The 15,600-nt window shown below is 46.5% G+C and overlaps 1 protein-coding gene across 3 annotated transcripts in view; it reads right to left on the reverse strand.

The window, feature by feature from the left end:
- VPS13A (vacuolar protein sorting 13 homolog A) overlaps nt 1-15,600 on the reverse strand; it is a 2,314,464-nt gene that overhangs the window by 1,826,793 nt on the left and 472,071 nt on the right. For all 3 annotated transcript variants that reach the window (XM_085633365.1, XM_085633382.1, XM_085633374.1), the window contains exons 22-23: nt 13,700-13,817; nt 7,667-7,796 (exon numbers count right to left, since the gene is read on the reverse strand). In XM_085633365.1, the coding sequence (XP_085489491.1) occupies nt 7,667-7,796; nt 13,700-13,817 (248 nt within the window). The remainder of the gene's footprint in view (nt 1-7,666; nt 7,797-13,699; nt 13,818-15,600) is intronic.

Here is a 15,600-nt window from a genome sequence, read left to right on the forward strand (position 1 = left end):
GCCGCAGCCCCCATCCTTCAGAATATGGGTCTGGGAAATGGTTATAGTCCGAAAATCACCAGCAACCTCCGTTCAGAGAGAGTGCCTCAGTCACTGCACACGCTTCTCCAGTATGAGACATGCCACATGTTTCTGGGGGTGGCTAGCTGCAGCCAGCAGGCGATAAATCAGAAACTTGAATTATGATGATTGTCACTGCCAGGGACCGTGACAACCATCATAATGAAATTTTTTGATTTGGTGCGCGCAGGCGCAGCATTGTGTCCACCCTAACAACAAGTGTTACTATTATGAAGGTGGCTATTACGCATTTATTCGGCTTTGTACAGGTGGGAGATCGAACAGATTGTAAACCCAGATTTTTTTATTGTATGCATTAACACAATGAGTGCATAGGCTGTGCGATTATAATATATGATGGTGCACGGTTTGTAGTTTGAACCTGCGAGGGCTTTCTCTTAGATATACTGAAAAGTTTATCATATTAGTCTGGTGCAATCTGGTAATATGATGTCATCAAACTAAGCAGTGTCAATTTGCACGGTGTTTTGAGGGTGCATTTCAGCTAGTCAAGGCTTTTTCAGCCAACAGTGCCATGCTCACTGGGATCTGTGGCTTCATTGCTCCAAATGGGATCAAATCAAAGCCTGATTAATATTGCTGGCTGACAAATTAGGGCTGGCTTCAAGTCACACTTATGATATGTCATGTGACAGGAATATGGGGATACTCTCAAAGCACACAACCAAAGAGCAGAGTATATTGTAGACTGTGCCTTGGTTTTAAAATGAGATGAGTAATTTTCAACATTTTAATAAATACCAAATTGGGGTTTAGTGGCAGAATAACAATTGCTAATAGTAGGTGTGAAGACTTGGATGGGTATTATACAGGCATAATTGAGCTGAATCTACAATTAATTGCATTGGGCAAGTTTGCAGAGTTTACCCACTTTTCCCACACCTATTCACTCACATAGTTTCACGTGCAAGTGTTGGATGACTCCGGTGACTGGCCAGCCCTAGTAGTGGTTGCTCGCTACACACCATGTGGGGGCTGGTCTCACTTTTACTTTGTTCTCTCGGATTCACTACTTGTGTGTATTTTTGGTGCTCTCTGAAAGAATGTTTATGGGTACATATGACTGCGTGGGTAACCTGGTGCTCTTTAAGGTCATCATCTACTATTTACTGTGCTTTGAAGCACAAGTTACTACTTGTGTAACAATATATCTGTAAGAGACATTAGTTAGTGATAGATTCCTTACCTTAGAATATCCCCAGGCGTCAGACTGGATCCGGAAAGTTTTACTAGCAGTACCCATGAGCGTCAGTAGGTGGCGTTGTGCGGCTCCGCGTCCGTCACTGGTGTCGTAAGCGCCGAGATGACGTCACGGAGACTACTTAGGCGCCACCCATGCACGCTGACGTCCGTTCTGTACACTACTTTCCGCGCCAGGAACACATAGCCAGGCAAGAAACTGACCACTGGTGCCAAAAAACTAGGGCCCTGAAAGGGATGACCTTAACCCTAGAAATCAGTTTGCAGAACAGGGAGGATGAGTGGGGTGGTGAGGAATCTATCACTAACTAATGTCTCTTACAGATATATCGTTACACAAGTAGTAACTTGTGCATCTGAAAGAGACACGTTAGTGATAGATTCCTTACCTTAGAATAGATACCCCAGCAATACCAACCCCTGTGGAGGGTCTGTGAATAGATTACACCAGAAAGTCACAGAGAACAGAATGGCCACAGAAGCCGTCTCTCCGTACCGGACTGTCAAGGCAGTAACGCTTGGTAAACGTGTGCAGCAAGGCCCACGTAGTTGCCTGACAAATGTCCTGCAAGGGGAAGCCGTGTCCCAAGGCAGTAGTGACTGCCGTCGCCTTGGTAGAAAGGGCACGCAGCCCCACAGGAGGCTCCTTCTTAGCCAACGAGCAACAGGCCTTGATGCAGATAATGACCCACCGAGAGATGGTCCGTTTGTGCACAGCCTGACCTCTTTTGACGCCCACGTAGCCAACAAAGAGCTGGTCATCCAACCAGAACTGTTTTGTGCGCTTCAGGTAGAACGAGAGCGCACGTTTTGGATCCAGACGGTTGAGCCTCTCTTCCTCTTTGACAGGATGCGGAAGCGGAAAGAAGGTAGGCAAAGTGATGGTCTGCCCGATGTGGAAGGGCGTGACAACCTTTGGCAAGAAAGAAGGACGGGTCCTTAAAACCACCTTGTGCGGATGAACAGAAAGGAAAGGAAGTTTAGAAGAAAGAGCCTGAAGTTTACTCACACTTCGGGCAGAGGTGATAGCTACCAGGAAAGCCATCTTGAGAGTGAGAAGACGCAAAGGACAGGTATGAAGGGGCTCGAAGGGAGCGCACATCCGATATGTCAAGACAAGGTTTAAGTCCCATTGAGGCATTATGAACGGCACGGGAGGAAACGCGTGCGTAAGGCCTTTTAGGAAACGGTTAACAACCGGGGACTTAAAAAGAGAAGGCTGATCTGGAAGCCGTAAAAAGGCAGAGATGGCCGAAAGAACCTTTGATAGTGCCCAGAGCAGAGCCCTGCTGGGTCAAAGAAAGAAGGAACAGAAGGACTTCGGAAAGAGGGGCAGAAAGGGGATCCACAGTCTTAGCTGTGCACCATGCCACAAACTTGTTCCATCTGCAGGCATATACCGTTTTAGTGGAGGGACACCTGGCTGCCAGAATGACATCACAGACTTCAGGAGGAAGATCAAAAGCTGTCAACTGTCGCCGCTCAATCTCCACGCACGGAGATGGAGGCTGGACAGATTCAGGTGGAGGACCGTCCCCTGCTGCTGCGGCAGAAGATCCTCCCGAAGAGGCAGTCAGATCGGGGGATCGATCGCCATGCTGAGTAGCTCGGGATACCAGTATCTTCGTGCCCAATCCGGAGCCACAAGGATGACTTGGGCCCGGTCGTGCCGAATCTTCTTCAGCACTCTGGGCAGAAGTGGTATAGGCGGAAAGGCAAACAACAGACCGCAACTCCACTCGCAAGAAAAGCGTCACTTAGCGAGTGGCGCCTTAGAAATTCCAATGTGCAGAACTGATGACATTGCGTGTTCTCTTCGGTGGCGAATAGATCTAACCAAGGTCCTCTCCCCACTGTTGAAAGAGACCGTGCGCCACGTCCGAGTTCAGACGCCATTCGTGATCCATCAAGCACCAGCGGCTGAGTTTGTCCACCCTGGCGTTCAGAGAACCTACCAGGTGTTGAACCACCAAGGTAATGCCTTGATGTTCCAGCCATGTCCAGAGGCGCAGAGCCTCCTGACATAGGGTCCAGGACCCCACCCCGCCCTGTTTGTTGCAATACCACATGGCGGTGGTGTTGTCCGTGAACACCTGCACCACACTTCCCCGGACAGAGGGAAGGAATGCTTCCGGTGCAAGTCGGATCGCCCAAAGCTCCAAAAGGTTGATATGGAGCCGGGACTCCGCCAGAGACCAGAGTATTCTGATCTCCGCCTCTCCCAAGTGGCCTCCCCATCCCAGGAGGGAGGCATCCGTCACCACTGTGTGCTCTGGTTGGAAAAGGGAGAGGGATCTGCCATTGACCCAATCGCGATTCGTGAGCCACCACTGCAATTGTCGTGCAGTGCCCTCCGAGATCCGGACCTGATTAGACAGGCTGCCCTGATGCTGCATCCACTGGAACTTCAGGTCTCACTGCAGAGCCCGTATATGCCATCTAGCATGTTGCACTAGCAGGATGCAGGAGGCCATCAGGCCCAGGAGTCGGAGGGTCATCCTGACTGAAACCCGGGACAGAGGCTGAAAGATCGGAATCATAGCCTGAATATCCCGGACTCGTTGCTCGGGAGGATGAACCCGAAACAGCATTTAATCCAGAACCGCTCTGATGAAGGGGAGCTCCTGAGAGGGACTCCGGTGTGACTTCGGCACGTTGATGGAGAACCCCAGCAAATGCAGGAGGTCGGCCGTAGTCTGAAGGTGGTTGATGACTGCCTGGGGCGAGCCCGCCTTCAACAACCAGTCGTCGAGGTAAGGGAAGACTGACACCCCCGACCTGCGCAGGTGATCTGCGACCACCGCCATCACCTTCGTGAACTCCCGAGGGGCGCTGGTAAGGCCAAACGGGAGCAGGGCGAACTGAAAATGCTCCTAGCCTACCGTGAACCGCAGGTAACGCCGTTGGGCCGGCAGGACGGGGATGTGAAAATATGCGTCCTGCAAGTCCAACGCTACCATCCAGTCTCCAGGGTCGAGGGCGGCCAGGACCTGAGCCAGAGTCAGCATTTTGAACTTCTCCTTCCGGAGGAAGCGATTGACGTTCCGGAGGTCCAAGATGGGGCGCAGGCCCCCTTTGTCCTTATTGGGGACCAGAAAGTAGTGGGAATAACAACCACTCCCTACTTCCGGCCCAGGAATGCACTCAATGGGCCCCTTGGCCAAGAGGGCCGTGACTTCCTGTTGGAGAAGTACCAAGTGATCGCCCGACATGCTGTGGCACCGAGGTGGCATGGCTGGAGGGGAGGACTGAAAGGGAAGGGAGTAACCCCTGCGGATGATCTGCAACACCCACTTGTCCGATGTGATATCGTGCCAGTGGGGGAGGTGGTGGCGGATCCTGCCACCCACCGGCGTGGGGTGCTCCACAAAGCTTGGATTAGGAAGGGTTGAAGGTAGAAGCAGCGGGGGCGGAGGTGGTCTGACCCCCACGCTGATTCCCAGACCCGCCCCTGCGGAAGACGCGTCCACGCTGAGGCTGGTTCTGCACAGGCTTGCTGAATGAACGTGCCTGGGCGCCTGTGCCGTGGCCACAAAAGGAACGAAATCCAGGAGTGGCCGGGCTCTTTGCAGAAAGACCCAAGGACTTGGCCGTGGCCCGCAAGTCCTTAGAACGCTCCAGTGCACTGTCGGCCTTATCGCCAAACAGGCGAGTGCCATCAAAGGGCATGTCCATGAGCGAGCTTTGGACATCTGGCGAAAACCCGGTGGATCTCAACCAGGCGTGGCGAGGAAGCGCCACAGTCGTAGAAATCGCCCTACCCAGTGAGTCCGCGGTGTCGAAACCACACCGAATGGCGAACTTAGCTCCATCCTTACCCTCAGCAACCGCTTGGGACAGCACAGCGTGGCTCTCCTCAAGACACTGAGGCAACACCTGCGCAACCGTATCCCACACCGTGTGGGAATAGCGGCCCAATAAGCAGGCGGTGTTCATTGACCGCAGCCCCAAGCTGACCAAAGATAACAACCACTTACTGAACTGTTCCAACTTCTTAGAGTCCTTATCAGGCGGAGCCGTGGGAAAGGCACTCTGCGACGTCAAGGCTTGGATAACCAGGCTCTCAGGCGTAGGATGAGTGGTCAGAAAAGCGGGGTCCCCAGGCGCCGGGCGGTGACGCCTGGCGACATTCTTATCTACAGGGGCCCCTGTGGCTGGCCGCGACCAAGTGCCCAACAAGACGTCAGTGAGGGCGTTGTTAAATGGAAGCAGGGGCTCCGACGAAGTGGACGCCGTCTGGAGAACCTCAGTGAGGAGTTTAGTTTTAAGGCCCACCGTAGGGAGACCAAGGTTTAGAACCTAAGCTGCCCGACGGAGCTCCATCGTGTAGGAGGCGCCCTCCTCCATAGTAGGCGGGGGAGAGGCAAACCCCGGGTCAGAGGAGACATCGAGGTCGCCAGCGTCCTCCAAGTCGTCCACCCAGTCCTGCTCGGAGTCACACTGACGGGCAAGAGGGTCCTCTGACCCCTCCCAGTCGTCCTCCACCTCTGGCACATGGGGAACAGACCGCGGCGGCAGAGCTGGGGCCGGAGAAGGAACAAACGGCGTCGGGAACGGCGCCAGCCTGGGCCAAGCTGGTGCCGCGTCCCAGTGCGGATCCCAGGCCAGAATAAAATGGTCCTGGAACCTAGCAAGGGCGGGACGAAAGGCACCCACTGCGGTGCCGAGGGTGGAGCCGAGGGTGGCGCTGGGGCCGGAGCCGGCAGCGCTGGACCTAGTGGCACCGGGGCCGGAGCCAACGGCGCAGGATCCTGTGCTGCCGAAGCTGGATCCGGACACAAGACTGCGGGCCTGAAGGCACACCGACGAGAGCCCGAGGCCTAAAGAGGCGGTCCATGGTAGCAAGAAATTCTAGCACCTGTTCGGGAGTCGCCGACGGACCCGGGTAAGGTGGGTAGGCCGCAGGACTCCCAGACTCCAAAGGAGCTGCAGGGGCAGAACCTCTGTCCCCCTCGTCCGCATCCAAGGACTGACGGGGGGACGTCGGAGAGCGAACATGTTTCTTCAACTTCTTTTTGTGTCGGCTCTTACCCGAATCCGAGGGCGAAGACTTGGACCTGGAACGGCGCTGGGACGAGTGGCGAACCTCCAGCAGCTTTCGGCAACGCTCCATCAAGGCCTTCGGGCCATGGCCTGGCAGCCCCGGGAGTTGTGGTCGGTCTCCAGGCAGTAGAGGCAAACATTGTGGGGGTCCGCCACCGACATATTGCGACGGCAGGCCCCACAAGACTTAAATCCAGGCATCCCTTCATGCACCAAGGAGAAAAGGTGACAAAAAGTCTCAAAAAGGGTAGTCAAAAAAAGACCAAGGTATGTCCTCTAACCGGATCTGCACTTGCTGGCGCGGAAAAAGAAAGAACTGACGTCAACGCGCATGGGTGGCGCCTAAGTAGTCTCCGTGACGTCATCTCGGAACTTACGACGCCAACAACGGACGCGGAGCTGCATGACGCCACCTACTGAAGCACAGGGGTACTGCTAGAAAAACTTTCCGGATCCAGTCTGACGCCTGGGGATATTCTAAGGTAAGGAATCTATCACTAACGTGTCTCTTTCAGATTACAATCCTTAAACTTGGCAATGCAGAACCTTATTTCAGCCACTTAAGACAAAATGCGCATGTAAACTAAAATCTAAAGACATTACAGTTGAAACATAACTGACAAACGATGTGCCAAGTGCTAAGGCAAGTGTGAATTCAAGTTAGCTGGCGATCAATGGTAAGTCAGCTAATCCATAAAAACAGCGGATAGTGTACTTATAAAATAGACCAGAAGATAAACAGTCTTTCTTTTGAGCAACATGTGAAGGCAAATAAGATAGAATTGTTGATATTTGGCCCCCAAAAGAAAGCAAACTCTACATTACAAGATGAGGATCATTAGCTAAGCTATAAAACAGTCACATTTCACCAGGTCGGAGGTAACCCGAATCATAACAACTGTGTAGGTATATATTTGCAGCATCACTTCATTAATACGTATTAAGCTTAATGATGTTCACTTAATTATTCTCAAATAAGTAAGAGCTGGACTAAACCTATGCCTTTCCTGCTACTCATGGTGCTTCCATCAGGCGCGTAAACCCACTGATCTATCATACCCGCTTGCCACCCACCTTCTCCCAACCAAAGTATTAAACCAATTACAGAATATGGATGGCTGTATTCAGAGGCAACCTGTCAACAATAGGTTCTTTCTGTAAAAGTAAGTTAAAATGGGTGATAATGAATCAATTTATTGACAAAGAAAGTTGTGCACTGTAATTGAAGTGATAAGTATCTCCCTTGTAAAAGTCACAGTGTTCTTCGCCATGTTGTTTTAAATTAGCTAGCTTAAAAAAAGAACAATTAAATGTGTACTTAAAGGGTTTGGCAAACACCTACCTGTTTTTTTTGAGGAGACGAAGGAGGTGCTTCTGGTTTTGGAATACTGTCAATTAATTCCATAATCGCTTTCAGTTTTTGGTCTGATATACGGACAGAAAGTAAAGGCAGCTCTCCATAAACTTTAAATCTGTATTAAAAAAATATTTTAACATTTAAGATATATTACAAATAAAAAATGAGCTGCGTTGGTATTTTAATGATTGCGAATTGTGATTAACGCAAATAATTTACTGCTACACTGTAAGTAATGATGACAGCTTTCAAAGCAACAAAAACATGAACAACAATGGTCAAGAACCTTTTTAAATAATTCAACGCCAACTGGTTTATTGGCTGTGCTTTATCTTTGTAAGACAGGTCTTTATCGAACAAGTAAACACAGTGCCATCACAATTAACACTCAGGGTGGTCATGCCCAGTTTATTGAATCACAGCTACCTTGTGCCATTTCCATTGAACATTTCCTTACACATCGGCACCAGGTCCAGTGAATGCACTTAAGCATATACCACCCTTAAAAAAAACGATGGTACGACAATGCATTCAAAACAAATTTGGACTGAACATGCAGTGCTGGTCTCCTGCCAGAAAATGACTATCATTACATGAATACATTAGGGTGTACCTTGATTCAGCCATGTAAGAGCAACTAAGTGAGAAACAGAAAATCACACTAGTAATAGAAGGGGCATTCATTAGGGCTCTCAGAAAAATAATGCCAACCCTCACCACTATTCAGAAGTCAAAGGTATCACCGTTAATCTGAATTGAACAACATCATTATACTCTGTTACTTCTATTTTTACCTCATATGATGGTTAAACATGTGCACTGTGAAGAAATGGGCTGTATTATATGGTGTGGTTGTGTGACGTCACCATCTAATATATTTACTAAACCTCTTTAGGATCAGTAGGTTTAGTTAGTCAAATCTTCAGCTCCACCCTGGGGAGCTGTGGCTCTGAGCAGTAAGACTTACACAAAGGAACAAGGAGTGAAGCATTTAAAAAGCACCAAAACAATTGAAGAGATAGACAAGACAATAAAGAAATTAGACACCTATTTATAAATATAGACTGTATTTTGTTTATTTTTTGACACTACAATGAAAAAGTTCCACCAGAGGGTTCTGGAGATCTAGAATTTACAAGGTATGATAAATCAAAGCATTTCATTCAACCGCAAACAAGCATTGGGAAATCAAACGAATATGACACAGAGAATTTCTTTTTACTGAATAGTTGGGCTAGTTTGATTAAGATCACTATAGGCAACCAACTCCTGTAGGGTCCTCAGAATCAGTTACCTCCACAGATAAATAGGTTCTCAGTCAGTTGCAGGCACTTTTTATCCATTGCAGTGCTTCCTATGGAAGTAGTCCTGATGCAAGGGATGCAGGATGCTGAAGTTGCTCAAGGATGATGTCGATCCAATACAGTCGACGGGGGTCTTCCGGCGACTACTCCTCAGTAAACTAAGGTGATAAGTCGGTACTGGTCACAGGTTCTATGTTTCTCAAAGTCCTGTCTGTGCTCGAGGAAGTCCTGTCGCCAATGAACTATCAGCTGCTCAGTATCAGAGTCACAGTTAAATCCTTTCCTGGGCGATAACTCATCTTCTTGACAACCAGGCTGCACTCAGATGGCTCTCCCAGCTCAGCAAACTCAGATGCACTTTTCAGCGTCAGTCTGAAGATTCTGGACTGCCAAGGTACCCCAGCAGGCTTCTCAGTTGTTGTCGACCTGTGCTGTGAAAAGAGGTCCGGAAACTGACTTGGAAGTCTCAGATAACTTCTCCACAAGTAGGACAGAGTAGACAAGTCCCGCTTCTTTTCTAGCTACCAGGTTCAGCAGGTGTAGTTCACGCCAGTACAGCCTCTCTTTCCCGGTTCCACGTTGCAGCAAAGCAGTCCTTCTGTGGTCATTCTTCCAGTCCAGTTGAGATCTGATTTCTGGGTGCCAGGGGTGCCCTATTTATGCTCAGAAAACAACCTCAAAATAGGATGCGGGTTGTACAAAATGGGCTACCATATCCCTCCCTCTTGATGACAACTTCCTGGCAAGTGTGGCATTTGGCTACTCCAAAATGCACCATTTTCCTCACTACCAACATGGCAGAACTCCTCTTGGCGTCCAGAGCTCACTAACCCAACCCAGAGGTGTGGCTACCAGGAAGACTACATGCCCTGAAAAGCAAACCAGTTTGACCACTGGCTTCCCCTTTCCTGTCCCTAATGCCAGTTTGTCTACCAACACAATAGAGCAGCCCCTCTCCCAAGTGTTACCCATTTCCGCATCAAAGGCGCTTGTACTTAGAAGCTTGCCTTTTGGGTCAACACAGTTGTGGGTTCCTGCACGAGAGGAGCAATACCTCTCTCAATCGCAATTTTTTATCGTCTCCTTTCCTGATAGCCTTTAGAATGTTTCCCCAAGAGTGCAGAAAGCTGTCTGCAGGACAGACCCCATGTACAACACTAAACAGGCACTGGAAACCTGGGGCAACTAAAGTGACCACTCCTATTTATAAAGTTCCAGGAGTCCTGCAAGAACTTTGCAGTGGGGTCTGGACAGATGTTGCTGTATGCAAACATTCGCTACAGGAGACAGTGGTCCCTGAGAAATAAAGAATATTTAAATACAATGAATATAGCCTCAATCAGTGCTATATTTGTGCCAGTGTCCAGCCGGACAGGGCATCTTTAATAAATGATATTTCAGCAATAAAAGATCGGATGTAAGTCAAATAACAGTGGGATACAAGTCTGTATCCAAGGACTTACATATCAAATAAACAGTGAAGTACAAAAAGGCTCAGGCAGTTTAACGGTTGTTTCTATTAGTATATACTTTGATAGCGAAACAACTGGTATACAAGGGGTCACCTTCACAGAAAATTATATACAATAAATAATTTGTGTAAGGCTGACAACTGTGTCGACGGCGTTTCGATCCTTATGTATTATTGCTGAAATATCATTTATTAAAGATGCCCTGTCCGGCTGGACACTGGCACAAATATAGCACTGATTGAGGCTATATTCATTGTATTTAAATATTCTTTATTTCTCAGGGACCACTGTCTCCTGTAGCGAATCATTACCCAAGGTCCCTGACCGATCTCCTTTGGGTGCCCTTGTTCTTTATATACGCTGTATGCAAACATAACAAAGACTACTAGGGAAATTTGGTCTGGGTTTCCCGATGTTACATGCAGACTGAGACCCTTCAAATGGTGCTGACACTGAGTGGGGATGACACCTTGTGTCACTCTTCTACAGGGAATTGTGGCGGCATGAAATGAACAGGACATCCAAGCAAGACACGCCTGGGACCAGGGGACACAACTCACTGACTGAGTTGAGAGAGGCAAGCACACTTATCAAAGGGGTATAGAGTAACACTATCTAAGCTCATAAATGTCAACTACTTACATTGTACATACCTAACCCCGATAAAGCTGAGCAGAATATAGATAGGGAGAACATCAGCGTGTCCGTGCAGCAGAATGGATGGTGCCTTTTTCTTACACATGTCAAAGGCGTGGTGCAGGAATATTGGACACTGGTAATAGATAGGCTGGAGGGAGTATCTGGAATTGCTTGAGTGCACTCTGCAACACTGTAAACTTGGCAAAATTAAGATACCAATAGGGAAAAAGATGCAATAAAAGTTTATACAACTTACTCTGGTGCTGGCAAAGAGGCAGGTAGCCATGGACTGAATGAAAGACAAAAGCCCATAACTTTGATGAGACAATGTATAGTAGGCACGAGCCACGGAAACGCACATAAGCCTTACCAGAAGAGGTGATAAGGTTCTAGAGGATATAGACCCCTTGGCTGATACTTTGCAAGCATTTCAGGAAATGGAGATGAGAGGTGATTGCGGACAGGGCCGTACAAAGGACTGAGATAGCGGGGTCTGTTAATACAGGATGGGAAGGGTTTGGGTAGTAGGGTAAAAGGGCCATCATTGACTGTTGGAAGAGAAGAGCTAGGATGGGAAGAGTATCACAGTACCTCTGCTTGAATAAGGGACAAAATTAATGTATATATAGCCCCGTACAGGAGGTGGGAGACATGTTAACTTGATGCAATTAAGAGGAGTGTGTGCTTTTGTGCTGGGAGGAATGCGTGACTGCTGAGGTACAGTAATATGTAGTATGATATCTGCTGGCTGTTTTATGCTACATGCTGTACCTTTTGGCAACCATAAAAACAAAGAGTGTTATTTAAAAAAAAGTGGCACATTCTAAAATTACATGTTGCCAACCACTGACATTAAATTCGATTTGACCATTAAATTAGATTTAATGCGCTGATTCTTTTGTACTTGGCAATAGGGCTACTAGCCTGTCCACAGTAAAAATGTAAATTTAGGGTTTTTACTGCTGGAGCATGTAAGGGTACATGTTTCACCTTTTAATATATAGCATCCTGCCTTAGGGCTCGACAGGCCTACCTTAAGGGTGACATATATATATTAAAAAGGGAGGATTGCGCTTTGCCATTACCTTAAATGACAAAGTAGAGCTAGCAGTTTAAAACTGCCCTTGCAGTCTGCAGTGGTAGACTGGGAGCCATGTTTTACTTTGTGTCAGTCAGGGTGGCACAACAAGTGCTGCAGTCCCTGGGAGGACACTGGCAGGCCCTGGGTACCCTTGGTACCCAATACTAGGGGCTTAAAAGTAAGTTAGGCTATGCAAACTGGGGACTAGGCAATTAAAGATTCACAATTTTAAAGGTCACAGCACATGCACCGAGTCCTGTTTAGTAGGGCTCAGGGCAATTTAGAGCCAATACACCAGTACCTAGTATTCAAAATGGGGGCAAAAACTGGGAGTAAACCTGCAAAAAGCCTGTTTCCTTACAAACACAATAGAGACTATTTTATTTTTCTTGAGGAAAGAAGCACAGTCAAATTCTATATATTAATCAACAGTGAAAGGAGAATGGTATTTTTGTTGTTGTATTTCTGTTAACGGAGAACATAAAAACAACAGAAAATACCAGAAAAGCATTGTACTTCTAGATTTACTATCTTAGCAATCATAAACTAGAAGAGTTGAAATTTTTGAAAAATCATGAAAACAATATTTCACTTCAGTAATGGGTTGACCCCTTGAAAAGGTAATTCAGAGCATCCTGAGATTTTTGGATTCTGAAAGTAAATCATTTTTTAATGCTGCAGAGAGGACTGATGTTCCATTTCTTACCAGCAGTAGCAACATGGTACACAATATTTAAATGAAACAATATAACCAGTGTCTACATGTTTTACATTTACCCAACAATGGTGGATAGCTTCACTTGGATATTGTGTGAATATCACCTGGTAGCAAGAGAAGCAAATACCTTAAATTTGAAAATTAAACCAAAGAGAAATATTAGAAAAAAGTAAGAGTGGCACGTTTTTTACATATTCTAAAAAGTTGGAAAAATTAGCACAATTTGGATAATTGCACTCAAGTTAAAACTGGTGTGAAATGGGAGCCAACATGATGGATGCGAGAGAACATGCTCCAACCATGAATATCCATCAGCAACCTAAAGTAGTAGATAGGACTTGGCTGTAACCATGCTGGGTCAGTGTTCGCCATTCCTTGAGGCACCCTTCTCTTGTTCCTGGAGACACCTCAACTGCATGTACGCCATGCAGACACAACTGAGACAAGGAGCCGGGTGCAAGGAGCAGTCTGGGCTGCCATGAAAGAAGCCGGCTGAGGTGTTATTGAGAAGCCAAGGATAATCCAGAACTTCAAGGTTAGAGACCCAAGGTAAAGAGCCATGCATCGGTATGCTCCCTGAGAAGGTTGGTGCAATCATTGAAGTGGAAAAAAAAGTGAGAAGGCCCAACAGATGGCACCTATGCCAGAGTTTCTTACTTAAAGAGAGTACCCTACTCAAAGATTGATAGTGTACTATGGACAACCCTAAACGGTATTAAATACTATGTGTGTGCATTTCAAGAAAATACATTCAGTGCCACACTGTTGTTGGAACAATAACTTTGAAAGAGTAGAAAAACATACTTGGGCATTCTTGCATCAGTGACAACCATGGCTCTGCTGAAATCCACTTTAAGATCCATTGGCTCCAAGATGTGCTGAGATGAGCGTTTAATTTTTCGCGCTTCCTTCCAATTTTCACCTAAAATATAAATTTGCTTAATTAATTACAGGATTATATAAACTTCTGCGTTCAAATAAATGCAATAATTGAGATTAGCAACACTTCTATAAATTATGTTTTGCCGCTCGTTTAATTCAAACCTTACTACCATCTGAAGAGTTAGATGGAAATTCATCAACATTTAAAGCAGTTCTGAGGTCTTTAGGTTTACACTACAAGTTACAATATTGCATAATCTGGTCCACTTCTGTCATTCCTGCTCACATGGGAGGGGATGCAATTTCCTCAGAGAAATGCCATTTAAGTGATAAATGTTTCAAAAGTGGACCCAACTCTGGGATAGCTGTGAGAAAATCGAAGCGAACATCGAAAGAGAATTAGAGCATTCAGGGAGACAAAGCATCAATCTAAAGCTATTCCAGCTGCAGATTTGGAACATTTAGAGGCTACAGGTTCAACATCTCTACAGAACAGATCCTACTTGAACATGACAGTACCATGTGAACAAAGTTGTAGTGTTTCCTTCCAGGTTTAGAATACTTGGGCCATGATGTTCTGGCCTCAAGATTCCTGTTAGAGTGTTACGTTTTGAAATATGTGACAGTTGTCTGTACTAGGACATCGCTGAAGCTGGCTGCTGCGCAGCACCTGTTTATCTTATTAAACTTCATCTCATGAAACTATCATGAAGTGATGCGACATACTACAAATTATATGGCTACGATCGGTCACAGGTGTCTGCAGAACCCACGAAGAAAACCACGCTTCATCAGCGAGTCGGCGCTTCAAAAGATAATAGCATCACGCTGTGGTTGATGCTGGATTGCAAGTTCGTCCGCCGGAGCTGAATCTTAAGAGGTACTGTGTTGTTGTCAATTATGTTCAATTGTAGCAGCGGCAGAAAGAGGACAACGAGTTGATCCTCACGTCACGGCCCGTCTAGGCCCATCACTAAAAGTTGACGTTTCAGTCATGTGGAAGTACGCCATCTTTGATCTACACGCAACGTTGCGTAAAGATTTTTTAAAAAAAAAGAAATCTTCAGTTTCAATGAGGTTTGGGGCTATGTTCCACGTCGGCGCCATCTTGTGGTTGGCGTGACTTCACTCTTCCTCGTTTACTTTCTCGCATCCGCATTTTCTTCACATTGCACGTCATCGTTTACTTTTTAAAAAAAAATTCTCATCGTTTCTCTACGCGTTTGACATCGATGACACGCACATCATTTAACAGTGCCTGTTCCAACTTGCGAAGCTTCTGCGTGTTTGCTACCGGTGGCACGCACACCTTTCTTACCCATTTAAGGTACTTTTCTTCTTATTTGGTTTAAAACGGTATTCTTCAGTTTTGAACAGTTTTTTAATCACGGTAATGCGCACACCAAATGCGCGAGTCCTATACATTTTAAGCACGCATCTGTACAAAAAAAAGTATTACTACATGGTTTTGCGCACACCAAGCGGATAAGTATTAAACATGCATCTTTAGATTGGTATGTGTAAGCAGTGAACTGTTTTTTTTTTTTTTCTTCTTCTTTTTTTTTTTTTAAACGGTATTATACACATCAAGCACATGAGTTTATCTTTCCAACAAATGTGATGTGCATGCCGAGCACACTTCTCAACTACGTTTCTCTTCAAGAATCAGTAGTTTTTCAAAGGTCTTGTGCACACCAAGTAATACTTCATCTAAATTCACGGTGATACACACACCACTAATTGTGTACTTACCTTGGAGGAAGCTTGTGAAGATTATTTTTGTTTAATAGTTTTACGCAGAATAGTTGTACTTTCATTATGTA

This window comes from Triturus cristatus, chromosome 2_1 (genome assembly GCF_964204655.1).
Source record: "Triturus cristatus chromosome 2_1, aTriCri1.1, whole genome shotgun sequence".
Taxonomy (NCBI): Eukaryota; Metazoa; Chordata; class Amphibia; order Caudata; family Salamandridae; genus Triturus; species Triturus cristatus.